The sequence below is a fragment of the Oncorhynchus gorbuscha genome, linkage group LG10 (assembly GCF_021184085.1).
Source record: "Oncorhynchus gorbuscha isolate QuinsamMale2020 ecotype Even-year linkage group LG10, OgorEven_v1.0, whole genome shotgun sequence".
Classification (NCBI taxonomy): domain Eukaryota; kingdom Metazoa; phylum Chordata; class Actinopteri; order Salmoniformes; family Salmonidae; genus Oncorhynchus; species Oncorhynchus gorbuscha.
In genome coordinates this window covers 91,801,576-91,829,075 of record NC_060182.1, presented here as the reverse complement: position 1 = coordinate 91,829,075, position 27,500 = coordinate 91,801,576, and the positions used below count along the sequence as shown (strand labels likewise).

The window sequence follows — 27,500 nt, the reverse complement described above, 5'->3', positions numbered from 1 at the left end:
TCCTTCTATCTCTGTCTCAACGTGATTCAAGTCTCTTTCTTTCTCTGTCTCAACGTGATTCAAGTCTCTTTCTATCTCTGTCTCAACGTGATTCAAGTCTCTTTCTATCTCTGTCTCAACGTGATTCAAGTCTCTTTCTATCTCTGTCTCAGCGTGATTCAAGTCTCTTTCTATCTCTGTCTCAGCGTGATTCAAGTCTCGTTCTGTCTCAGCGTGATTCATGTCTCGTTCTATCTCTGTCTCAACGTGATTCAAGTCTCTTTCTATCTCTGTCTCAGCGTGATTCAAGTCTCTCTTCCTAAATTCATCTCTCTTTGTCAATTCCTCTTCATTCTGTCTTTCAGATTGTTATTTATGTGACAGATTAAAAAATCCAATACAAGCACACGTGGATACAATGCATATATAAAAAAAAGTTGGAAAACGTATTTCCATTGTGGTCCTCTTGAAAACACATGAGATTTAAAATATACACTCATTATTCTAAAATGAAAACAAAATGCATAATTTCATCTATACGGAGGAAACAGTACTTTTCTTAACCTGTTTTGCCTTGAAGCATTTTGTCCATTCCTTAAGGTTTATCTTAATATTCTCCAGCGTAGGGATGGTTTTTACATTCCTCTGCATCAGTGTCAAAGAAAAAGCTTTTCCCCCAGACGTGCTCCTATAACGCAGCGGTCTAATACTGGCTCTGGTGTGATGGCTATGAGAGCTTCTAATGAACGTAGAATAACCAGACATGCTCCTATAACGCAGCGGTCTAATACTGGCTCTGGTGTGATGGCTATGAGAGCTTCTAATGAACGTAGAATAACCAGACATGCTCCTATAACGCAGCGGTCTAATATTGGCTCTGGTGTGATGGCTATGAGAGCTTCTAATGAACGTAGAATAACCAGACATGCTCCTATAACGCAGCGGTCTAATACTGGCTCTGGTGTGATGGCTATGAGAGCTTCTAATGAACTTAGAATAACCAGACATGCTCCTATAACGCAGCGGTCTAATACTGGCTCTGGTGTGATGGCTATGAGAGCTTCTAATGAACGTAGAATAACCAGACGTGCTCCTATAACGCAGCAGTCTAATACTGGCTCTGGTGTGATGGCTATGAGAGCTTCTAATGAACGTAGAATAACCAGACATGCTCCTATAACGCAGCGGTCTAATATTGGCTCTGGTGTGATGGCTATGAGAGCTTCTAATGAACGTAGAATAACCAGACATGCTCCTATAACGCAGCGGTCTAATACTGGCTCTGGTGTGATGGCTATGAGAGCTTCTAATGAACGTAGAATAACCAGACATGCTCCTATAACGCAGCGGTCTAATATTGGCTCTGGTGTGATGGCTATGAGAGCTTCTAATGAACGTAGAATAACCAGACATGCTCCTATAACGCAGCGGTCTAATATTGGCTCTGGTGTGATGGCTATGAGAGCTTCTAATGAACGTAGAATAACCAGACATGCTCCTATAACGCAGCGGTCTAATATTGGCTCTGGTGTGATGGCTATGAGAGCTTCTAATGAACGTAGAATAACTAGACATGCTCCTATAACGCAGTGGTCTAATATTGGCTCTGGTGTGATGGCTATGAGAGCTTCTAATGAACGTAGAATAACCAGACATGCTCCTATAACGCAGCGGTCTAATATTGGCTCTGGTGTGATGGCTATGAGAGCTTCTAATGAACTTAGAATAACCAAACATGCTCCTATAACACAGCGGTCTAATACTGGCTCTGGTGTGATGGCTATGAGAGCTTCTAATGAACTTAGAATAACCAAACATGCTCCTATAACACAGCGGTCTAATACTGGCTCTGGTGTGATGGCTATGACCAGACAGGTAACTGGGGGGGAAAGGTCATGTAGAATTTTAAAATGACACCAACGGTTTGATCTGCACCAACTGATCAACTGGAAGCCAGTTTAGTTCCTGGGACATGATGAGCTCTGGTGTGATGGCTATGAGAGGACTTCTAATGTCCTGGGGCTAGAATAACCAGACATGCTCCTATAACTCTGAGCCATTTGAATTTGTCTCTGGTATTATGCCAACTGAACATTCTCTCTCATTCATGGTAAACATGAGTACCAAATGTCAGAAAAAATCTGAAATATTCTGTGCACAAGAACGGTTGTCTCTTTTGAAGAAACCAACATGCTCGAACCAGCGGTCTAAGCCTGTTAGTCTGTTAGCCTGTTAGTCTGTATAGCCTGTTAGTCTAATATTGCCTGTTAGTCGTTGAGGAGCTGTTAGTGTATAACGTCTGTTAATATTGGCTGTTGAGGCTGTTAGCCTGTTAGTCTGTTAGTCTGTTAGTCTGTTAGCCTGTTAACGTCTGTGTCCTTAGCCTGGCTAGTCTGTTAGCCTGTTAGTCTGTTAGCCTCAATTAGCCTGGTAGATCTGTTAGCCTGTTAGTCTGTTAACCAGACATCTGTTAGCCTCTGTTAGCCTGTTAGTCTGTTAGTCTGTTAGTCTGTTAGCCTGTTAGTCTGTTAGCCCTTAGCCTGTTAGTCTGTTAGCCTGTTAGTCTGTTAGCCTGTTAGCCTGTTAGTCTGTTAGTCTATTAGCCTGTTAGTCTGTTAGCCTGTTAGTCTGTTAGCCTGTTAGTCTGTTAGCCTGTTAGTCTGTTAGTCTGTTAGCCTGTTAGCCTGTTAGTCTGTTAGTCTATTAGCCTGTTAGTCTGTTAGTTTGTTAGCCTGTTAGTCTGTTAGCCTGTTAGTCTATTAGCCTGTTAGCTCTTCTAATGAACTTAGCCTGTTAGCAGTTAGCCTGTTAGTCTGTTAGAATCTGTTAGTCTGTTAGTCTGTTAGTCTGTTAGTCTATTAAGTCTGTTAGCCTGTTAGCCTGTTAGTCTGTTAGCCTGTTAGTCTGTTAGCCTGTTAGTCTGTTAGTCTGTTAGTCTGTTTAGTCTATTAGCCTGTTAGTCTGTTAGTCTGTTAGTCTATTAGCCTGTTAGTCTGTTAGTCTGTTAGTTAGCCTGTTAGTCTGTTAGTCTGTTAGCCTGTTAGTCTGTTAGTCTATTAGCCTGTTAGTCTGTTAGTCTGTTAGTCTGTTAGTCTGTTAGCCTGTTAGTCTGTTAGTCTGTTAGTCTGTTAGTCTGTTAGTCTGTTAGTCTGTTAGTCTGTTAGTCTGTTAGCCTGTTAGTCTGTTAGTCTGTTAGTCTGTTAGCCTGTTAGTCTGTTAGCCTGTTAGTCTGTTAGTCTGTTAGTCTGTTAGTCTGTTAGTCTGTTAGCCTGTTAGTCTGTTAGTCTGTTAGTCTGTTAGCCTGTTAGTCTGTTAGCCTGTTAGCCTGTTAGTCTGTTAGCCTGTTAGTCTGTTAGCCTGTTAGTCTGTTAGCCTGTTAGCCTGTTAGTCTGTTAGTCTGTTAGTCTGTTAGCCTGTTAGTCTGTTAGTCTGTTAGTCTGTTAGTCTGTTAGTCTGTTAGTCTGTTAGCCTGTTAGCCTGTTAGTCTGTTAGTCTGTTAGCCTGTTAGTCTGTTAGCCTGTTAGTTAGCCTGTTAGTCTGTTAGCCTGTTAGTCTGTTAGCCTGTTAGTCTGTTAGTTTAGTCTGTTAGCCTGTTAGTCTGTTAGCTGTTAGCCTGTTAGTCTGTTAGTCTGTTAGCCTGTTAGTCTGTTAGCCTGTTAGTCTATTAGCCTGTTAGTCTGTTAGTCTGTTAGCCTGTTAGCCTGTTAGTCTGTTAGCCTGTTAGTCTATTAGCCTGTTAGTCTGTTAGTCTGTTAGCCTGTTAGTCTGTTAGCCTGTTAGTCTATTAGCCTGTTAGTCTGTTAGTCTGTTAGTCTGTTAGTCTATTAGCCTGTTAGTCTATTAGCCTGTTAGTCTGTTAGTCTGTTAGTCTGTTAGTCTGTTAGCCTGTTAGTCTGTTAGTCTGTTAGTCTGTTAGCCTGTTAGTCTATTAGCCTGTTAGTCTGTTAGTCTGTTAGTCTATTAGCCTGTTAGTCTGTTAGCCTGTTAGTCTATTAGCCTGTTAGTCTGTTAGTCTGTTAGTCTATTAGCCTGTTAGTCTATTAGTCTGTTAGTCTGTTAGTCTGTTAGTCTATTAGCCTGTTAGTCTGTTAGTCTATTAGCCTGTTAGTCTATTAGTCTGTTAGTCTGTTAGTCTATTAGCCTGTTAGTCTATTAGTCTGTTCGTCTGTTAGTCTGTTAGTCTATTAGTCTGTTAGTCTGTTAGTCTGTTAGCCTGTTAGTCTGTTAGTCTGTTAGTCTGTTAGCCTGTTAGTCTGTTAGCCTGTTAGTCTGTTACTCTGTTAGCCTGTTAGTCTGTTAGCCTGTTAGTCTGTTAGTCTGTTAGTCTGTTAGCCTGTTAGTCTGTTAGTCTGTTAGTCTGTTAGTCTGTTAGCCTGTTAGCCTGTTAGTCTGTTAGCCTGTTAGTCTGTTAGCCTGTTAGTCTGTTAGTCTGTTAGCCTGTTAGTCTGTTAGCCTGTAAGTCTGTTAGTCTATTAGCCTGTTAGTCTGTTAGTCTGTTAGCCTGTTAGTCTGTTAGCCTGTTAGCCTGTACGTCTGTTGGCCTGTTAGTCTGTTAGCCTGTTAGTCTGTTAGCCTGTTAGTCTGTTAGTCTGTTAGCCTGTTAGTCTATTAGCCTGTAAGCCTGTTAGTCTATTAGCCTGTAAGCCTGTTAGTCTGTTAGCCTGTTAGTCTGTTAGTCTGTTAGCCTGTTAGTCTGTTAGTCTATTAGCCTGTAAGCCTGTTAGTCTGTTAGCCTGTTAGTCTGTTAGCCTGTAAGCCTGTTAGTCTGTTAGTCTATTAGCCTGTAAGCCTGTTAGTCTGTTAGCCTGTTAGTCTGTTAGCCTGTAAGCCTGTTAGTCTGTTAGCCTATTAGCCTGTAAGCCTGTTAGTCTGTTAGCCTGTTAGTCTGTTAGCCTGTAAGCCTGTTAGCCTGTTAGTCTGTTAGTCTGTTGGCCTGTTAGTCTGTAAGCCTGTTAGTCTGTTAGCCTGTAAGTCTGTAAGCCTGTTAGTCTGTAAACCTGTTAGTCTGTAAGCCTGTTAGCATGTTAGCATGTTAGCCTGTTAGTCTGTTAGCCTGTTAATCTGTAAGCCTGTTAGTCTGTAAAACCGTTAGCATGTTAGCCTGTTAGCTTGTAAGCCTGTTAGCATGTAAACCTGTTAGCCTGTTATCATGTCAACCTGTTAGCCTATACGCCTGTTAGCCCATTAGCCTGTTTATTTGCAAGCTATCGTTTGTTCCTTCATGATCATACCATAACAACTTGTCTCTGACTGCTATATGTCTGATACTACAGGTGAGCCTGAACATACAAAGGAGACAGAGCTGGGGTGCGGTGAAGACGACGGCCAGAGACCGACAGAAGTGGATAACCTTTGTTGCTGCCCTAGCCATTATGATAGGGATGTGGGAGGGAGGGAGGAGCTTGAACATAAACACAAGAGGGACTAGCAATTTATGGAAAAATTATATTTATTATATTTTGTCACAACACATTTATTAAGTCGCAGAGAAGAACACTGAGCAGTCGATGGAAGGTACTGTAACATGGTAGGGTGTTGTGGTAGAGGTCAGTCTATGGAGGGTAACATGGTAGGGTGTTGTGGTAGAGAACAGTCAGTCTATGGAGGGTAACATGGTAGGGTGTTGTGGTAGAGAACAGTCAGTCTATGGAGGGTAACATGGTAGGGTGTTGTGGTAGAGAACAGTCAGTCTATGGAGGGTAACATGGTAGGGTGTTGTGGTAGAGGTCAGTCTATGGAGGGTAACATGGTAGGGTGTTGTGGTAGAGGTCAGTCTATGGAGGGTAACATGGTAGGGTGTTGTGGTAGAGAACAGTCTATGGAGGGTAACATGGTAGGGTGTTGTGGTAGAGAACAGTCAGTCTATGGAGGGTAACATGGTAGGGTGTTGTGGTAGAGAACAGTCTATGGAGGGTAACATGGTAGGGTGTTGTGGTAGAGGTCAGTCTATGGAGGGTAACATGGTAGGGTGTTGTGGTAGAGGTCAGTCTATGGAGGGTAACATGGTAGGGTGTTGTGGTAGAGAACAGTCTATGGAGGGTAACATGGTAGGGTGTTGGGTGTTGTGGTAGAGAACAGTCAGTCTATGGAGGGTAACATGGTAGGGTGTTGTGGTAGAGAACAGTCTATGGAGGGTAACATGGTAGGGTGTTGTGGTAGAGAACAGTCAGTCTATGGAGGGTAACATGGTAGGGTGTTGTGGTAGAGAACAGTCTATGTAGGGTAACATGGTAGGGTGTTGTGGTAGAGAACAGTCTATGGAGGGTAACATGGTAGGGTGTTGTGGTAGAGGTCAGTCTATGGAGGGTAACATGGTAGGGTGTTGTGGTAGAGAACAGTCTATGGAGGGTAACATGGTAGGGTGTTGTGGTAGAGAACAGTCTATGTAGGGTAACATGGTAGGGTGTTGTGGTAGAGAACAGTCTATGGAGGGTAACATGGTAGGGTGTTGTGGTAGAGAACAGAGAACAACCTTTCATATTCCAGTGATCCCTTTTGTAACAGAGACCACAGTGGAGATGCCTCATTGTCCTGTCAGTAGTGTCTCTTCATATGATTCCTTTCAATAAATACTGCACAAGTGTACAGAGCATTCGGAAAGTATTTAGAGCCCTTGATTATTCCACATTTTGTTATGTTACAGCCTTGTTATAAAATTGATTAAGTTGTCAAACTACTACAGGCCTCTGTTCTTATTGTGATTCAAGAGAAAGAAGAATAGAAAGAATGGAAACACACAGAGCCTTCAGAAAGTATTCAGACCCCTTGACTTTTCACACATTTTGTTAGGTTACAGCCTTATTCTAAAATGGACGACATTGTTTCCCCCCCTCATCAATCTACACACAATACCCAATAATGACATCACAATACCCAATAATGACATCACAATACCCAATAATGACATCACAATACCCAATAATGACACTCATCTATAAAAAAAAAAAATACTGAAATATCACATTTACATAAGTATTCAGCGATTACAACCTCGAATCTTCTTGGGTATGACGCTACAAGCTTGGCACACCTGTATTTGGGGAGTTTCTCCCATTCTTCACTGCAGATCCTCTCAAGCTCTGTCAGGTTGGAATGGGAGCGTTGCTGCACAGCTATTTTCAGGTCTCTCCAGAGATGTTATTTACTTTATTTCACCTTTTTTAACAAGGCAAGTCAGCTAAGGACAAATTCTTATTTACAAAAATTGCCTACCCCGGCCAATTGTGCGCCGGACTCCAACTCAAGGCTGGATGTGATACAGCCTGGTATCGAACCAGGGTCTGTAGTGATGCCCCTAGCACTGAGATGCAGTGCCTTAGACCGCTGCGCCACTCGAGTTTAAGTCCGGGCTCTGGCTGGGCCACTCAAGGACATTCAGAGACTTGTCCCGATGCCACTGCTGTGTTGTCTTGGCTGTGTGTTTAGGGTTGTTTTCCTGTTGGAAGGTCAACCATCAGTCTGAGGTCTTGAGTGGTCAGAAGCAGGTTTTCATCAAGGATCTCTCTGTACATTGCTCCGTTAATCTTTGCCTTGATCCTGACTAGTCTCCCAGTCCCTGCCACTGAAAAACATCCCCACAGCATGATGCTGCTGCCACCACCATGCTTCACCGTAGGGATGGTGCCAGGTTACCTCCAGACGTGACGCTTGGCATTCAGGCCAAATAGTTCAATCTTGGTTTCATCAGACCAGAGAATCTTGTTTATGTGCCGGCTGTCATGTGCCTTTCCGTCTGGTCACTCTACCACAAAGGCCTTTGGTGGAGTGCTGCAGAGATGGTTGTCCTTCTGGAAGGTTCTTCCATCTCCACAGAGGAACTCTGGAGCTCTGTCAGAGTGACCATCGGGTTCTTAGTCACCTCCCTGACCAAGGCCCTTCTCCCCCCGATTGCTCAGTTTGGCTGGGTGGCCAGCTCTATGAAGAGTCTTGGTGGTTCCAAACTTCTTCCATTTAAGAATGATGGAGTCCACTGTGTTCTTGGGGACCTTCAATGCTGCAGAATGATGGAGTCCACTGTGTTCTTGGGGACCTTCAATGCTGCAGAATGATGGAGTCCACTGTGTTCTTGGGGACCTTCAATGCTGCAGAATGATGGAGTCCACTGTGTTCTTGGGGACCTTCAATGCTGCAGAATGATGGAGTCCACTGTGTTCTTGGGGACCTTCAATGCTGCAGAATGATGGAGTCCACTGTGTTCTTGGGGACCTTCAATGCTGCAGAATGATGGAGGCCACTGTGTTCTTGGGGACCTTCAATGCTGCAGAATGATGGAGGCCACTGTGTTCTTGGGGACCTTCAATGCTGCAGAATGATGGAGTCCACTGACCTTCAATGCTGCAGAATGATGGAGGCCACTGTGTTCTTGGGGACCTTCAATGCTGCAGAATAATGGAGTCCACTGTGTTCTTGGGGACCTTCAATGTTGCAGAATGATGGAGGCCACTGTGTTCTTGGGGACCTTCAAATCTGCAGAAATGTTTTGGTAACATTCCCCAGATCTGTGCCTTGACACAATCCTGTCTCGGAAGCTCTACAGACAATTAATTCAACGGCCCAATCTCCTTCGGGCCGTCCATCAACATTAGTCTCTCAGAACCACATCAGGACCCATTCAGCCTCAGCATCTCTGTGACACTCAAACTGATAAACAGGGTTAGGATTAAGACCTCACAACACACAGGCCAAGGTCAGGGTGGACAGGAGAGGAGGGAGAGGAACCGTTGAGGAGGGAGAGAAAGGGGGATGAGGAGGAGAAGGAGAGACCTCTTCAAAGGGCCACACTGTTTACAGAGATGTCTCTCCACTTCCCCAGCTGGCAACTCCCACTCCTCTCTGGATAAAGGACCTCCATCCATCAACTGAGCCCAGACACCCCACTCCTCAACTCCCCTTTACCTCCTTCCCCACCTCTCCTTTACCTCCTCCCCACCCTCACCGCTCCCCTCACCCCCATCCCCCACCTCTCTGACCTCAGGCCCACCCTCACCCCTCTCCTGCAGCCCAGCCCACATCCCTTCTGACCGGAGGGAGGGAAACACAAACAGACCCCACAGAGCCCCAGGACAGCATCACACTTAGACCCCACAGAGCCCCAGGACAGCATCACACTTAGACCCCACAGAGCCCCAGGACAGCATCACAATTAGACCCCACAGAGCCCCAGGACAGCATCACAATTAGACCCCACAGAGCCCCAGGACAGCATCACAATTAGACCCCACAGAGCCCCAGGACAGCATCACAATAAGACCCAACCAAATCATGAGAAAACAAAAATATCATTACTTGACACATTGGAAAGGCATAAAAAAACAGAATACCTGACCACTGTCACTGACCCAAAATTAAGAAAAGCTTTGACTATGTACAGACTCAGTGAGCATAACCTTGCTATTGAGAAAGATCGCCATAGGCAGACATGGCTCTCAAGGGAAGACAGGCTATGTGCTCACTGCCCACAAAATGAGGTGGAAACTGAGCTGCACTTCCCAACCTCCTGCCCAATGTATGATCATATTAGAGACACATATTTCCCTCAGATTACACAGATTCACAAAGAATTGAAAAACAAATCCAATTTTGATAAACTCCCATATCTACTGGGTGAAATTCCACAGTGTGCCATCACAACAGCAAGATGTGTGACCTGTTGCCACAAGAAAAGGGCAACCAGTAAAGAACAAACACCATTGTAAATACAACCCATATTTATGCTTATTTATTTTCCCTTTTGTACTTTAACTATTTATTTTTGAACTTTTGTGAGTCTAATGTTTACTGTACATGTTTTGTATTGTTTATTTCACTTATGCAACATGAGCTCATGGGCTCATCGAGGGTTTGATTAGATTTACAAAAACATTTGCATTGATGTCACAGTGATTAGAGGGACATCAGAGTGTTAACAGGTTGGTAGTTAGCCTGATACCCATCCCCCTGTACCCATCTCCCTGTACCCATCCCCCTGTACCCATCTCCCTGTACCCATCCCCCTGTACCCATCTCCCTGTACCCATCCCCCTGTACCCATCCCCCTGTACCCATCTCCCTGTACCCATCTCCCTGTACCCATCCCCCTGTACCCATCTCCCTGTACCCATCCCCCTGTACCCATCTATCTGTACCCATCTCCCTGTACCCATCTATCTGTACCCATCCCCCTGTACCCATCTATCTGTACCCATCCCCTGTACCCATCTATCTGTACCCATCTCCCTGTACCCATCTCCCTGTACCCATCCCCCTGTACCCATCTATCTGTACCCATCTCCCTGTACCCATCTCCCTGTACCCATCCCCCTGTACCCATCTATCTGTACCCATCTATCTGTACCCATCTATCTGTACCCATCCCCCTGTACCCATCTATCTGTACCCATCTATCTGTACCCATCCCCCTGTACCCATCTATCTGTACCCATCCCCCTGTACCCATCTATCTGTACCCATCCCCCTGTACCCATCTATCTGTACCCATCCCCCTGTACCCATCTATCTGTACCCATCCCCCTGTACCCATCTATCTGTACCCATCCCCCTGTACCCATCTATCTGTACCCATCTCCCTGTACCCATCTCCCTGTACCCATCCCCCTGTACCCATCTATCTGTACCCATCTCCCTGTACCCATCTCCCTGTACCCATCCCCCTGTACCCATCTATCTGTACCCATCTATCTGTACCCATCTATCTGTACCCATCCCCCTGTACCCATCTATCTGTACCCATCCCCCTGTACCCATCTATCTGTACCCATCCCCCTGTACCCATCTATCTGTACCCATCCCCATGTACCCATCTATCTGTACCCATCCCCCTGTACCCATCTATCTGTACCCATCTATCTGTACCCATCCCCCTGTACCCATCTATCTGTACCCATCTATCTGTACCCATCTATCTGTACCCATCCCCCTGTACCCATCTATCTGTACCCATCCCCCTGTACCCATCTATCTGTACCCATCTCCCTGTACCCATCCCCCTGTACCCATCTATCTGTACCCATCTCCCTGTACCCATCTCCCTGTACCCATCCCCTGTACCCATCTATCTGTACCCATCTCCCTGTACCCATCTATCTGTACCCATCTCCCTGTACCCATCTCCCTGTACCCATCTCCCTGTACCCATCCCCCTGTACCCATCTCCCTGTACCCATCCCCTGTACCCATCTCCCTGTACCCATCTCCCTGTACCCATCCCCCTGTACCCATCTATCTGTACCCATCTCCCTGTACCCATCTATCTGTACCCATCTCCCTGTACCCATCTCCCTGTACCCATCTATCTGTACTCATCTCCCTGTACCCATCTCCCTGTACCCATCTATCTGTACCCATCTCCCTGTACCCATCCCCCTGTACCCATCTATCTGTACCCATCTCCCTGTACCCATCTCCCTGTACCCATCCCCCTGTACCCATCTATCTGTACCCATCTCCCTGTACCCATCTATCTGTACCCATCTCCCTGTACCCATCTCCCTGTACCCATCTATCTGTACCCATCTCCCTGTACCCATCTCCCTGTACCCATCTCCCTGTACCCATCTATCTGTACCCATCTCCCTGTACCCATTTGCACCCATCCCCCTGTACCCATCTATCTGTACCCATCTCCCTGTACCCATCTATCTGTACCCATCTCCCTGTACCCATCTCCCTGTACCCATCTATCTGTACTCATCTCCCTGTACCCATCTCCCTGTACCCATCTATCTGTACCCATCTCCCTGTACCCATCTCCCTGTACCCATCTCCCTGTACCCATTTGCACCCATCCCCCTGTACCCATCTATCTGTACCCATCTCCCTGTACCCATCTCCCTGTACACATCTATCTGTACTCATCTCCCTGTACCCAACTCCCTGTACCCATCTATCTGTACCCATCTCCCTGTACCCATTTGCACCCATCCCCCTGTACCCATCTATCTGTACCCATCTCCATGTACCCATCTCCCTGTACCCATCTATCTGTACCCATCCCCCTGTACCCATCTATCTGTACCCATCTCCCTGTACCCATCTCCCTGTACCCATCTATCTGTACCCATCCCCCTGTACTCATCTATCTGTACTCATCTATCTGTACCCATCCCCCTGTACCCATCCCCCTGTACCCATTTCCCTGTACCCATCTATCTGTACCCATCCCCCTGTACCCATCCCCTGTACCTATCTATCTGTACCCATCTCCATGTACCCATCTATCTGTACCCATCTCCCTGTACCCATCTCCCTGTACCCATCTATCTGTACCCATCCCCTGTACCCATCTATCTGTACCAATCTCCCTGTACCCATCTATCTGTACCCATCCCCCTGTACCCATCCCCATGTACCCATCTCCCTGTACCCATCTCCCTGTACCCATCTCCCTGTACCCATCTATCTGTACCCATCTATCTGTACCCATCCCCCTGTACTCATCCCCCTGTCCCCATCTCCCTGTACCCATCTCCCTGTACCCATCTCCCTGTACCCATCTCCCTGTACCCATCTCCCTGTACCCATCTATCTGTACCCATCTCCCTGTACCCATCTATCTGTACCCATCTATCTGTACCAATGCCCCTGTACCCATCTCCCTGTACCCATCCCCCTGTACCCATCTCCCTGTACCCATTTGCACCCATCCCCCTGTACCCATCTATCTGTACCCATCCCCCTGTACCCATCTATCTGTACCCATCTCCCTGTACCCATCTCCCTGTACCCATCTCCCTGTACCCATCTATTTGTACCCATCTCCCTGTACCCATCTCCCTGTACCCATCTATCTGTACCCATCTCCCTGTACCCATCTATCTGTACCCATCTATCTGTACCAATGCCCCTGTACCCATCCCCCTGTACCCATCTATCTGTACCCATCTCCCTGTACCCATTTGCACCCATCCCCCTGTACCCATCTATCTGTACCCATCTCCCTGTACCCATCTATCTGTACCCATCTATCTGTACCCATCCCCCTGTACCCATCTCCCTGTACCCATCCCCCTGTACCCATCTCCCTGTACCCATTTGCACCCATCCCCCTGTACCCATCTCCCTGTACCCATTTGCACCCATCCCCCTGTACCCATCTATCTGTACCCATCTCCCTGTACCCATCCCCCTGCACCCATCTCCCTGCACCCATCTCCCTGTACCCATCTCCATGTACCCATCTATCTGCACCCATCTCCCTGTACCCATCTCCCTGTACCCATTTGCACCCATCCCCCTGCACCCATCTATCTGTACCCATCTCCCTGTACCCATCTATCTGTACCCATCTATCTGTACCCATCCCCCTGTACCCATCCCCCTGTACCCATCCCCCTGTACCCATCTATCTGTACCCATCCCCCTGTACTCATCCCCCTGTACCCATCTATCTGTACCCATCCCCCTGTACCCATCACCCTGTACCCATCTATCTGTACCCATCTCCCTGTACCCATCCCCTGTACCCATCCCCCTGTACCCATCTATCTGTACCCATCTCCCTGTACCCATCTCCCTGTACCCATCCCCCTGTACCCATCCCCTGTACTCATCCCCCTGTACATATCTATCTGTACCCATCTATTTGTACCCATCTCCCTGTACCCATCTATCTGTACATATCTATCTGTACCCATCTCCCTGTACCCATCCCCCTGTACATATCTATCTGTACCCATCTCCCTGTACCCATCCCCCTGTACATATCTATCTGTACCCATCTCCCTGTACCCATCCCCCTGTACATATCTATCTGTACCCATCTATCTGTACCCATCCCCCTGTACATATACCCCTGTACCCATCCCCCTGTACCCATCCCCCTGTACCCATCCCCCTGTACCCATCCCTCTTCTCAATAGCAGCAGCACATGTGAGTGTATGAAAGTGGAGGGTGGGGGGCTTGGGGGTGAGAGGATAACTAGAACCATGTCATCCTCTCCAACTGTTCCTAACGTTCACAAACCAGTTTCTTCTGATTGAAGAGTGTATAAAGCCTCAGAAACTCAAAAATCTGGACTTTCACAACAAATACATCAGCAGCACGTTAGAATTATTTTTATTTTTCTCTTCCTGTAATGCCACAGTATGTCATTCGTGGAAGAGTATATTCCAATTGGCTGAGGAGTGAAGTGCTTGATGGTGAAGATGTCCTAAAAACACAGCATTAAGACGGGGGAACTCACATCGTTTTCCCACGCCAGAGTACACCACTGCAAGAGAGGAGCTCAACTTCACTCCATTTGGGATGGCTGGTTGCCGGCTTCCCTGATTGGAGAAATGTCCAATTTCAGTCATTAATAAACTCCGTGCCTCAATGTGACCGAACACTGAATAAGGAGGAGCTAGAGATGGGACATCCAGGAGTCCTTTTCTCCCCAAACCAACTGATAGTTAACGCTACACATATTCAGTATGTGGTCTATGCTGAAATCCAGACATAATTGGGGACCACGTGGCTCTCTCTACCCCCTCTTTCCAGCTCTTCCCCCGGTCAGGGTCTCAGTTCTCCTCCCCATCAGTACTCCCTGGCCTCCTCCAGTTGAGCCTGATGCACCTCCTCGTGTGGGTTGTCGGGACACAGCAGCCCGTTGTTGGGCGGCCTCACAGAGTGGAAGCGGCTCCAGTCCCCGTTACACAGGATCCAGGGCAACACGTCCACTTTGTAATGCAGCTCCGGCGAGAACTCAGTACTGATGAGGTTCGGAGCGCCCGCCCCTTTACCCCGCGTGATAAGCTTCGCCTGGTCGTCGTAGCAACAGTGCTGCGCGGCCAGGGTGGTGCTATTGGAGGAGATCATGGAGCGCGTGCAGAAGCGAGCGGAAGGCTTGTAAATGTCCAGGCGTTCTCTGGGGCCGGAGGCGTCGCGCCAGCGGTAGGTCTTACGCAGCGTCGTGTCGAATATGTGGACGGCGTTGTAGACGGCCTCGGACGGGTAGGAGCAGGGGCAGCTGGGTAGTTCGGTCAGCACCTTATGGAGGTACTTCTGGAGGAAGTCGTTCTTACAGCTCAGCCACTTGTCACAGCTGTCCACATCTGGGGAGGAGAGAAATCGTATAGGAGTCAATTGTATAGGAGTCAATCATGTAGGAGTCAATCGTATAGGAGCGAATCGTATAGGAGCGAATCGTATAGGAGTCAATCGTATAGGAGTCAATCGTATAGGAGTCAATCGTATAGGAGTCAATCGTATAGGAGTCAATCGTATAGGAGTAAATCGTATAGGAGTCAATCGTATAGGAGTCAATCGTATAGGAGTCAATCATATAGGAGTCAATCATATAGGAGTCAATCATGTATGAGTCAATCATATACACTGAGTGTACAAAACATTAAGAACACCTGCACTTTGCATTAAATAGACTATCCAGGTGAAAGCTATGATCTATTGTGAAGAATTACATTATTAATTAAGCTATCCCATATTTGACCGTTTAAAGAATTGTCTCTCGTTATACGTTAGTGTTTTTTCTAACCTGAAACAGACGTGTCGTTGTGGGACTGAGTCATCAGACTGGGCGTATAGCTAAAGGTCCGCTTGGGTGCGACCACAGCAGGTGACATCCTGTGGGTTTACTATCTGCAGGAAGTCGCATGTATGGAAACTTGCAGAAAGGAGCACATTATAGTGCTTTGCTGTCGTGAACAGCAGTTGGACGGTTGAGCCCTCGGGCTATCAACCTTGTGTTATCTTAAATCTGCACATACAACTAATGACCTTTTACACAATATCTACTGACTGCCGTGTTTTCAGAAAGGGGTTGTGTGTATTTTCTCTATAAAAACATTGAACCGGCACAGTTCGTTGAGCTTTTCAACTATGCACTGTTGAGTGGATAGTTGATTTTGCTAATCTTATAATAAAAGTGTTGTTTGACAGAATCTGCATTCTTTCTTCCCTTTGATTGGCTAGATATTGATTAGATATTCCACACCAGGTCCCTGTCACCTGTTGAATCCACTCTAATCAGTGTAGATGAAGGGGAGGTTACAGGTTAAACTTTTACTCTAGTGGGTTAATTCAGGGGCATTGATGTCACAGTGATGAGAGGGACATCAAAGTGTTAACAGGATTACAGGTAGCCAGCCTGTTACTCATCCCCCTGTAGTGTTTCTTGGTAGTCTTAAACAAATCTACTTTGAAACAAAAGTGTACACCTCATACACATGGTTATGGGCTTTACAAAAGAAGGCCCCTGCACCATGTCAGATATAGAGTTGAAATATATTCCATTTTGAGTTTGAATCCCAATATTACATTTTATATACAGGACCAGTCAAAGGTTTGAACACACCTACTCATTCAAGGTTTTTATTTGATTTATTTTACTATTTTCTACAGTGTAGAATAATAGTGAAGACATCACAACTATGAAATAACACATATCATGTAGTAACCAAAAAAGTGTTAAACAAATCAAAAAATATTTTGTATTTTAGATTCTTCAAAGTTGCCACCCTTTGCCTTGATGACAGCTTTGCACACTCTTGGCATTCTCTCAACCAGCTTCACCTGGAATGCTTTTCCAACCGTCTTGAAGGAGTTCCCACATATGTTGAGCACTTGTTGGCTGCTTTTCCTTCACTCTGCGGTCCAACTCATCCCAACTGGTTTGAGGTCGGGTGATTGTGGAGGCCAGGTTAACTGATGCAGCACTCCATCACACTCCTTCTTGATCAAATAGCCCTTACACAGCCTGGAGGTGAAGAGGGTCATTGTCCTGTTGAAAAACAAATTATAATCCCACTAAGCGCACACCAGATGGGATGGCGTATCGCTGCAGAATGCTGTTTAAATGTGCCTTGAATTCTAAATAAATCACTGACAGTGTCATCAAAGCACCCCCACACCATCACACCTCCTCCTCCATGCTTCACGGTGGGAACCACACATGCAGACATCATCCGTTCACCTACTCTGCATCACATAAAGACACGGCGGTTGGAACCAAAAATCAAACATTTAGACCAAAGGACAGATTTCCATCAGTCTAATGTCCATTGTTCGTGTTTCTTGCTCCAAGCAAATATCTTCTTATTATTGGTGTCCTTTAGTAGTGGTTTCTTTGCAGCAATTTGACCATGAAGGACTGATTCACGCCTTCTCTTCTGAACAGTTGATGTTGAGATGTGTGTGTTACTTGATCTCTGTGAAACATTTATTTGGGCTGCAATTTCTGAGGCTGGTGACACTAACGAATTTATCCTCTGCAGCAGAGGTAACTCTGGGTCTTCCTTTCCTGTGGCGGTCCTCATGAGAGCCAGTTTCATCATAGCACTTGATGGTTTTTGCAACTGCACTTGAAGAAACTTTCAAAGTTCTTGAAATTATCCATATTGACTGACCTTCATGTCATAAAGTAATGATGGACTGTCATTTCTCTTTTCTTATTTGAGCTGTTCTTGCCATAATATGGACCTGGTCTCTTACTAAATCGGGCTATCTTCTGTATACCACTCCTACCTTGTCACATCACAACTGATTGGCTCAAACGCATTAAGAAGGAAAGAAATTCCACAAATCAACTTTTAACAAGACATACGTGTTCATTAAAATGCATTCCAGGTGACTCATGAAGCTGGTTGAGAGAGTGCTAAGAGTGTGCAAAGCTGTCATCAAAGGCAAAGGGTGGCTATTTGAAGAATCTCAAATATAAATATTGACCAGTACTGTACATCACAGATCACTGAAATATAACCAAGCTGTTTGACAACAGCAACACTGAATTTTTGGCGGGAATAATTTTCACAAATTATGAAATTTATAAATTTTATTTGACCTTTATTTAACTAGGCAAGTCAGATGAGAACAAGGTCTTATTTTCAATGACGATGGGTTAACTGCCTTGTTCGGGGGCAGAAGGACAGATTTTTACCTAGTCAGCTTGGGGATTTGATCTTGCAACCTTTCAGTTACTCGTCCAATGCTCTAACCACTAGGCTACCCTGGCAGGTAACATTCCACCCATGAGGCCACTAGGTTATTTGACTGCAGGAAAGGGCTACAGACCAATTTTTAAACATGGGTTGTGTATGTGTGCCATTCAGAGGGTGTATGGACAGGATAACAGATTTAAGTGCCTTTGAATGGGGTATGGTAGTAGGTGCCAGGTACACCAGTTTGTGTGAAGAACTGCAACGTTGCTGTTTTCTTTTCACACTCAACAGTTTCCCATGTGTATCAATGAGGGTCCACCACCCACAGGACATCCAGCCAACTTGACACAACTTGGGTGGATTATACGTGAAGACAGCATTGATTAGCTTGAGGAAACCAGAGACAGAGAGAGACTATCCAAGCATAAAGGAGAGATTTCAGCACCTTAAAAGCCTTTACTTTAAACCGGGGGAGTGCAAAGCTCTCAAAGACAACAGAGCTCGAACAAGAGCGGGTTAAAAACTCAGTCACGTCCGTACACGCTGCCAAATAATACAATCTATGTTATAGGCTGTGTTCAAATGGGAACCTATTCATTATAAGAATGTACAGTGTATGTTCGATAGAGGATTGGGGAAAGACATTTTGTCTCTATATGTTTCCGATAGTTTTATTCTTTGATATGATTGCCCGGAGTGGAGAGAGCTATCAGCGGGGGTACTAAAAGACAAACTAAAGAAACAATTGAAGAATTTCTTGGAGGAACAGTCATGATTTCCATTGGCTGTGCAACACTCTTGGTTGAGCAATCCTTAACGAGGTGAAGGGGGTTTCTGACTCCCATAGTCCCTCTATGATTGGAGCCCCAGTAGAGCAGTTTAAACCATCCTAAATGGAACAGACCATGAAGGCCCCCTAAATACTACAACAGGCCCTGTTGACTACAGGCGCACGCACACACGCACACGCACGCACGCACGCACACGCACACGCACACGCACACGCACACACACACACACACACACACACACACACACACACACACACACACACACACACACACACACACACACACACACACACACACACATTCCAACATACGTACTTGTGTCAAGGGAGTCAGTGCCATTGGTTTTCTCCAGAGGCATCAGCTCAGTAACTGCTAGGAGGTCATCTACAGAAAGAGAGGGGAAAGAGACAATATGAAACCTGCTGAATGGAGAGCACAAGATACCACAAAAAGGAAAACAAATATGTTTCAGTGGGTAGCTGTTAAACAGTCACCACTAGCCAGCATCCGCCCAGTACCCTGCCCTGAACATTAGTCACTGTTACTAGCAGGCTACCACCTGGTACTCTACCCTGTAACTTGCAGACTGCTGCCCAATGTACATAGAGTCATTGAACACTGGTCACTTTAATAATGTTTACATATATTTGTTTGTTGTTGTATTCTTCTGGATTTGTTATGTATAGATTTTTAACATGCTAGGTATTAATGTTGGAGCTAGAAACACAAGCATTTAGCTAGGTATTAATGTTGGAGCTAGAAACACAAGCATTTAGCTAGGTATTAATGCACTAGTTGGAGCTAGAGACACAAGCATTTAGCTAGGTATTAATGCACAGTTGTTGGAGCTAGAGACACAAGCATTTAGCTAGGTATTAATGCACAGTTGGAGCTAGAAACACAAGCATTTAGCTAGGTATTAATGTATTATGCACAGTTGGAGCTAGAGACACAAGCATTTAGCTAGGTATTAATGCACAGTTGGAGCTAGAAACACAAGCATTTAGCTAGGTATTAATGCACAGTTGGAGCTAGAGACACAAGCATTTAGCTAGGTATTAATGCACAGTTGGAGCTAGAAACACAAGCATTTAGCTAGGTATTAATGTTGGAGCTAGAGACACAAGCATTTAGCTAGGTATTAATGTTGGAGCAGTTGGAGCTAGAGACACAAGCATTTAGCTAGGTAATGTTGGAGCTAATGCACAGTTGGAGCTAGAAACACAAGCATTTAGCTAGGTATTAATGTTGGAGCACAGTTGGAGCTAGAAACACAAGCATTTAGCTAGGTATTAATGTTGGAGCTAGAGACACAAGCATTTAGCTAGGTATTAATGCACAGTTGGAGATAGAGACACAAGCATTTAGCTAGGTATTAATGTTGGAGCTAGAGACACAAGCATTTAGCTAGGTATTAATGTTGGAGCTAGAAACACAAGCATTTAGCTAGGTATTAATGTTGGAGCTAGAGACACAAGCATTTAGCTAGGTATTAATGTTGGAGCTAGAAACACAAGCATTTAGCTAGGTATTAATGTTGGAGATAGAAACACAAGCATTTAGCTAGGTATTAATGTTGGAGATAGAAACACAAGCATTTAGCTAGGTATTAATGCACAGTTGGAGCTAGAGACACAAGCATTTAGCTAGGTATTAATGTTGGAGCTAGAGACACAAGCATTTAGCTAGGTATTAATGCACAGTTGGAGAGAACACAAGCATTTAGCTAGGTATTAATGTTGGAGCTAGAGACACAAGCATTTAGCTAGGTATTAATGTTGGAGCTAGAGACACAAGCATTTAGCTAGGTATTAATGTTGGAGCTAGAGACACAAGCATTTAGCTAGGTATTCATGTTGGAGCTAGAGACACAAGCATTTAGCTAGGTATTAATGTTGGAGATAGAAACACAAGCATTTAGCTAGGTATTAATGTTGGAGCTAGAGACACAAGCATTTAGCTAGGTATTAATGTTGGAGCTAGAAACACAAGCATTTAGCTAGGTATTAATGTTGGAGCTAGAGACACAAGCATTTAACTAGGTATTACTGTTGGAGCTAGAGACACAAGCATTTAGCTAGGTATTAATGTTGGAGATAGAAACACAAGCATTTAGCTAGGTATTAATGTTGGAGATAGAAACACAAGCATTTAGCTAGGTATTAATGCACAGTTGGAGCTAGAGACACAAGCATTTAGCTAGGTATTAATGTTGGAGCTAGAGACACAAGCATTTAGCTAGGTATTAATGCACAGTTGGAGCTAGAGACACAAGCATTTAGCTAGGTATTAATGTTGGAGCTAGAGACACAAGCATTTAGCTAGGTATTAATGTTGGAGCTAGAGACACAAGCATTTAGCTAGGTATTAATGTTGGAGCTAGAGACACAAGCATTTAGCTAGGTATTAATGTTGGAGCTAGAGACACAAGCATTTAGCTAGGTATTAATGCACAGTTGGAGCTAGAGACACAAGCATTTAGCTAGGTATTAATGCACAGTTGGAGCTAGAAACACAAGCATTTAGCTAGGTATTAATGCACAGTTGGAGCTAGAAACACAAGCATTTAGCTAGGTATTAATGCACAGTTGGAGCTAGAAACACAAGCATTTAGCTAGGTATTAATGCACAGTTGGAGCTAGAGACACAAGCATTTAGCTAGGTATTAATGTTGGAGCTAGAGACACAAGCATTTAGCTAGGTATTAATGTTGGAGCTAGAGACACAAGCATTTAGCTAGGTATTAATGTTGGAGCTAGAGACACAAGCATTTAGCTAGGTATTAATGTTGGAGCTAGAGACACAAGCATTTAGCTAGGTATTAATGTTGGAGATAGAAACACAAGCATTTAGCTAGGTATTAATGCACAGTTGGAGCTAGAGACACAAGCATTTAGCTAGGTATTAATGCACAGTTGGAGCTAGAGACACAAGCATTTAGCTAGGTATTAATGCACAGTTGGAGCTAGAAACACAAGCATTTAGCTAGGTATTAATGCACAGTTGGAGCTAGAAACACAAGCATTTAGCTAGGTATTAATGCACAGTTGGAGCTAGAGACACAAGCATTTAGCTAGGTATTAATGCACAGTTGGAGCTAGAAACACAAGCATTTAGCTAGGTATTAATGCACAGTTGGAGCTAGAAACACAAGCATTTAGCTAGGTATTAATGCACAGTTGGAGCTAGAAACACAAGCATTTAGCTAGGTATTAATGCACAGTGTTTTAGCTAGGTATTAATGCTTGGAGCTAGACACAAGCATTTAGCTAGGTATTAATGCACAGTTGGAGCTAGAAACACAAGCATTTAGCTAGGTATTAATGTTGGAGCTAGAGACACAAGCATTTAGCTAGGTATTAATGTTGGAGCTAGAAACACAAGCATTTAGCTAGGTATTAATGCACAGTTGGAGCTAGAAACACAAGCATTTAGCTAGGTATTACTGTTGGAGCTAGAGACACAAGCATTTAGCTAGGTATTACTGTTGGAGCTAGAAACACAAGCATTTAACTAGGTATTACTGTTGGAGCTAGAGACACAAGCATTTAGCTAGGTATTACTGTTGGAGCTAGAGACACAAGCATTTAGCTAGGTATTAATGTTGGAGCTAGAGACACAAGCATTTAGCTAGGTATTACTGTTGGAGCTAGAGACACAAGCATTTAGCTAGGTATTACTGTTGGAGCTAGAGACACAAGCATTTAGCTAGGTATTATTGTTGGAGCTAGAGACACAAGCATTTAGCTAGGTATTACTGTTGGAGCTAGAGACACAAGCATTTAGCTAGGTATTACTGTTGGAGCTAGAGACACAAGCATTTAGCTAGGTATTAATGTTGGAGCTAGAGACACAAGCATTTAGCTAGGTATTACTGTTGGAGCTAGAGACACAAGCATTTAGCTAGGTATTACTGTTGGAGCTAGAGACACAAGCATTTAGCTAGGTATTACTGTTGGAGCTAGAGACACAAGCATTTAGCTAGGTATTACTGTTGGAGCTAGAGACACAAGCATTTAGCTCGGTATTACTGTTGGAGCTAGAAACACAAGCATTTAACTAGGTATTACTGTTGGAGCTAGAGACACAAGCATTTAGCTAGGTATTACTGTTGGAGCTAGAAACACAAGCATTTAGCTAGGTATTACTGTTGGAGCTAGAGACACAAGCATTTAGCTAGGTATTACTGTTGGAGCTAGAAACACAAGCATTTAGCTAAGTATTACTGTTGGAGCTAGAGACACAAGCATTTAGCTAGGTATTACTGTTGGAGCTAGAAACACAAGCATTTAACTAGGTATTACTGTTGGAGCTAGAGACACAAGCATTTATTATTACTGTTGGAGCTAGAAACACAAGCATTTAGCTTGTTGGAGCTAGAGACACAATCATTTCGTTGCACCTGAGATATTATCTGTAAATCTGTGTACGCAACCAATAAACGTATATTTTTTATTTGATGATTAGCTGTGGATATATGACCGGCGTGAATATCTGTGCCCACACACACACACACACACACACACACACACACACACACAATCTCCTCTACCCTCCAGCTCTGTGGTACAAGCCTCCATTGAGCGCCACGAAACAGCCATAGAGCTGTGTACACACCAGGACTCCTCAGGGGAGCAACAAGCAGGCAGCTCACTACTCAACACAGGAGTCCCAGCTGGACTGCATCCAAGTCCCACTTGCACTGAGCACATTCCACTGATATAAAGAGCCTTGTACTGGAAGCATCAGGCTGACCCATCAGGAAGAGCCTACTGGTACGATCACTGTACAAGACACACAAGCAACTGACCGGTAAATATCGTTTCAACACTTATGAAGTCCTTTGGCATCAGTGATCATGAAGGAAAGGAGACAGATGCTATTTGGAACTACTGGGACACAACCAGAGACACAGCCATTATTGATGATGTCATCCAGGCCATTAAGATGACATCACCCAGGGTATTATTGATGACATCACCCAGGGTATTATTGATGACATCACCCAGGGTATTATTGATGACATCACCCAGGGAATTATTGATGACATCACCCAGGGTATTATTGATGACATCACCCAGGGTATTATTGATGACATCACCCAGGGAACATCACCCATTGATGACATCACCCAGGGTATTATCGATGACATCACCCAGGGTATTATTGATGACGTCACCCAGGGTATTATTGATGACATCACCCAGGGTATTATTTACATTTACATTTACATTTAAGTCATTTAGCAGACGCTCTTATCCAGAGCGACTTACAAATTGGTGCATTCACCTTATGACATCCAGTGGAACAGCCATTTTACAATAGTGCATCTAAATCTTTTAAGAAGGGATAATATAATAATAATAATAATAATATATGCCATTTAGAGAAGGATTACAGTTTATCCCATTATTGATGACGTCACCCACCCAGGGAATTATTGATGACGTCACCCAGGGAATTATTGATGACATCACCCAGGTTTCTATCTCACCTGGGCATCTGTCCAGTTCGCAGGTCATCACCCAGACTCTGGTCGCTGTGCATGCGTAACCACAGGAACGGATACGCTTCTGGTTGCCGCAGGTAACGCTGCATGGCGACCAGTCACTCCACTCTTCCTCCTCGTACTCTGAGATGGAGGGATGAGAGGGGGGGATGTATTTAAAGCCTTGTTCACATTGTCAGTTTGAAGTGACTCAGGTTGTAATGTAACAAAATGAGGAAAAAGTCAAGGGGTCTGAATACTTTCCGAATGCATTGTACATAAACTCAGCAAAAAAAGAAACGTCCCTGTTTCAGGACCCTGTCTTTCAAAGATAATTCATAAAAATCCAAATAACTTCACAGATCTTCATTGTAAAGGGTTTAAACACTGTTTCCCATGCTTGTTCAATGAACCATAAACAATTAATGAACATGCACCTGTGGAACAGTTGTAAAGGGCACATCGAAGACACGAACAGCTTACACTAACAGCTTACAATTAAGGTCACAGGTATGAAAACTTAGGACACTAAAGACGCCTTCCTACTGACTCTGAAAAACACCAAAAGAAAGATGCCCAGGGTCCCTGTTCATCTGCATGAACGTGCCTTAGGCATGGTGCAAGGAAGCATGAGGACTGCAGATGTGGCCAGGGCAATAAGTTGCCATGTCCATACTGTGAGACGCCTAAGACAGTGCTACAGGGAGACAGGATGGACAGCTGATTGTCCTCGCAGTGGCAGACCACGTGTAACAACACCTGCACAGGATCGGTACATCAGAACATCACACCAACAACTTCCCGGGACAGGTCCCTCCACAGGACAGAGACAAAGGCACCAACAACTTCCCAGAGTTACACAGAGGGAGGAACGAACAATCCCTCCAACAGTGCGCAGAGACAAAGACAGAGAGAAGGCAGACAGAGAGAGACAGAGAGAAAGAGATAGAGAGAGGACAGAGAGAGACAGATAGAGACAGAAGACAGAGCGGAGACAGAGAGAAGACTCTGAGATTAAATAGACTGTCACGCTCCTATCCTGCCTTGGCATAGTCTCTGAGATGAAATAGACTGTCACGCTCCTATGCTGCCTTGGTATAGTCTCTGAGATTAAATAGACTGTCACGCTCCTATCCTGCCTTGGTATAGTCTCTGAGATTAAATTAGACTGTCACGCTCCTATCCGGCCTTGGCATAGTCTCTGAGATTAAATAGACAGAGAGAAGACAGATAGAGACAGATAGAAGACAGATATGGACAGATAGAAGACAGAGAGAGACAAAGAGAGTGACAGAGAGAGACAGAGAGAGACAGAGAGAGACAAAGAGAGAGACAAAGAGAGAGACAGAGAGAGACAGAGAGAAGACAGATAGAAGACAGAGAGAAGACAGATAGAGACAGAGAGAAGACATTGGCTTATGAATTACAGGGGATAGAGACAGAGAGAGACAAAGATAGAAGACAGAGAGAAGACAGAGACAGAGAGAAGCCAGAGCGGAGACAGATAGAAGACAGAGAGGAGACAAAGGGAGACAGAAGAGAGAAGACAGAGACGGAGACAGAAGAAGACAGAGAGAAGACAGAGAGGACAGATAGAAGACAGAAGACAGATGAGACAGACAGATGAAGACAGACAGAGAAGACAGAGAGAAGACAGAGAGGACAGATAGAAGACAGACAGAGAGACAGATGAAGACAGAGAGAAGACAGAGAAGACAGATAGAAGACAGAGAGGACAGATAGAAGACAGACAGAGAGAAGACAGATAGAGACAGAGAGAAGACAGAGCGATAACAACAGTGGCTGATTTTGCTCTCTATTTAGGAGGTGGATTCAGGTTCATAAAAAATATATTACTGTACTCAAAGATCTGGAAATTGCCTTTAACATTCCTCACACGGGGCATCAATATTAATTGTTGTTTTTGAACAATTTAAAAGTAAATGCTACAGACATCACTTCTATGCAAAAGACAAATTGTTGGTTAATATTTTCTTTATCAACACTTGATGGTGTTTCTATCACCTGCCTTGGTATGGTCTCTGAGATTAAATAGACTGTCACGCTCCTATCCTGCCTTGGTATAGTCTCTGAGATGAAATAGACTGTCACGCTCCTATCCTGCCTTGGTATGGTCTCTGCTGTAAACTGATCTAGGACCTGCCAAGTAAAGTGAATCTCCTTAACAGAGACAGACACCAACCTGCTGTAAACTGATCTAGGACCTGCCAAGTAAAGTGAATCTCCTTAACAGAGACAGACACCAACCTGCTGTAAACTAATCTAGGACCTGTCTCTGTCTTAGTTAGACTCCTTCCCAACACCAGAGAATTGTGAACTGTTCCGTTTCCACAAAGAAGTTAACGATGTGGGACTAAATTAATATTGCATATTTTTCAGGAAAGTATGATGTCACTAATGATTAGGCTGCTGCCAACCAGCTGGCAGCTTAGGATGTGTGTGTGGGAATTGTGTGTGTGGACGTGCCACTTTAAACCTCCTTATAAGTGTGTATGCTTGCATGTACCAGTCTCATCTCATATGTGTGTATGTGTGTGTGTGTGTGTGTATGTGCCAGCTGTGTGTATGTGCCAGCGTGTGTGTGTGTGTATGTGCCACTGTGTGTGTGTGTGTGTGTGTGTGGTGTGTGTGTGTATGTGCCATTCGTGTGTGTGTGTGTATGTTTCCCCTTAGCGTGTGTATGTGCCAAGTGTGTATGTGCCAGCGTGTGTGTGTGTATGTGCCAGCATGTGTGTGTGTCACATTACCATGTGACAGCTAAAATTTGTGTGTGTGAAACTGTGCCAGCGTGTGTGTGTGTGCCAGCGTGTGTGTGTATGTGCCAGCGTGTGTGTGTCCAGCGTGTGTGTATGTGCCAGCGTGTGTGTGTGTGTATGTAGCCTGCGTAAAGTGTGTTCCAGCGTGTGTGTTTGCAACCTGTGTGTGTGTGTGTGTTTATGTGTGCCAGCGTGTGTGTGTGTGTGCCAGTGTCCAGCGTATGTGTGTGTATGTGCCAGCGTGTGTGTGTGTGTGTATGTGCCAGAGTGTGTGTGTGTGTGTGTGTATGTGCCAGTGTGTGTGTGTATGTGCGTGTGTATGTGCCAGCGTGTGTGTATGCCAGCGTGTGTATGTGCTAGCGTGTGTGTATGTGCCAGCGTGTGTGTATGTGCCAGTGTGTGTTTGTGTGTGTGTTTTGCTAGCGTGTGTTTGTGTGTGTGTGTGTTTGTGTGTGTTTGCGTGTGTGTGTGTTTGCATGTGTGTCTGTTTGTGTGTGTGTGTGTCGTGTGTGTGTGTTTGCGTGTGTGTGTTTGCGTGTGTGTGTGTTGCGTGTGTGTGTTTGCGTGTGTTGTGTTTGCGTGTGTGTGTGTTTT

At 44.8% G+C, this 27,500-nt stretch overlaps 1 protein-coding gene across 1 annotated transcript; it reads right to left on the bottom strand.

The window, feature by feature from the left end:
* Positions 1-14,226: 14,226 nt before the first annotated feature.
* On the bottom strand, positions 14,227-24,239 carry LOC124046980 (isthmin-2-like). The gene is made up of 3 exons (XM_046367729.1): positions 24,136-24,239; positions 18,957-19,060; positions 14,227-15,009 (listed from the first exon to the last, which is right to left on the bottom strand). The coding sequence occupies exons 1-3, from the start codon at positions 24,237-24,239 to the stop codon at positions 14,492-14,494; spliced, it is 726 nt and encodes a 241-aa protein (XP_046223685.1). The 3' UTR covers positions 14,227-14,491.
* Positions 24,240-27,500: the final 3,261 nt, after the last annotated feature.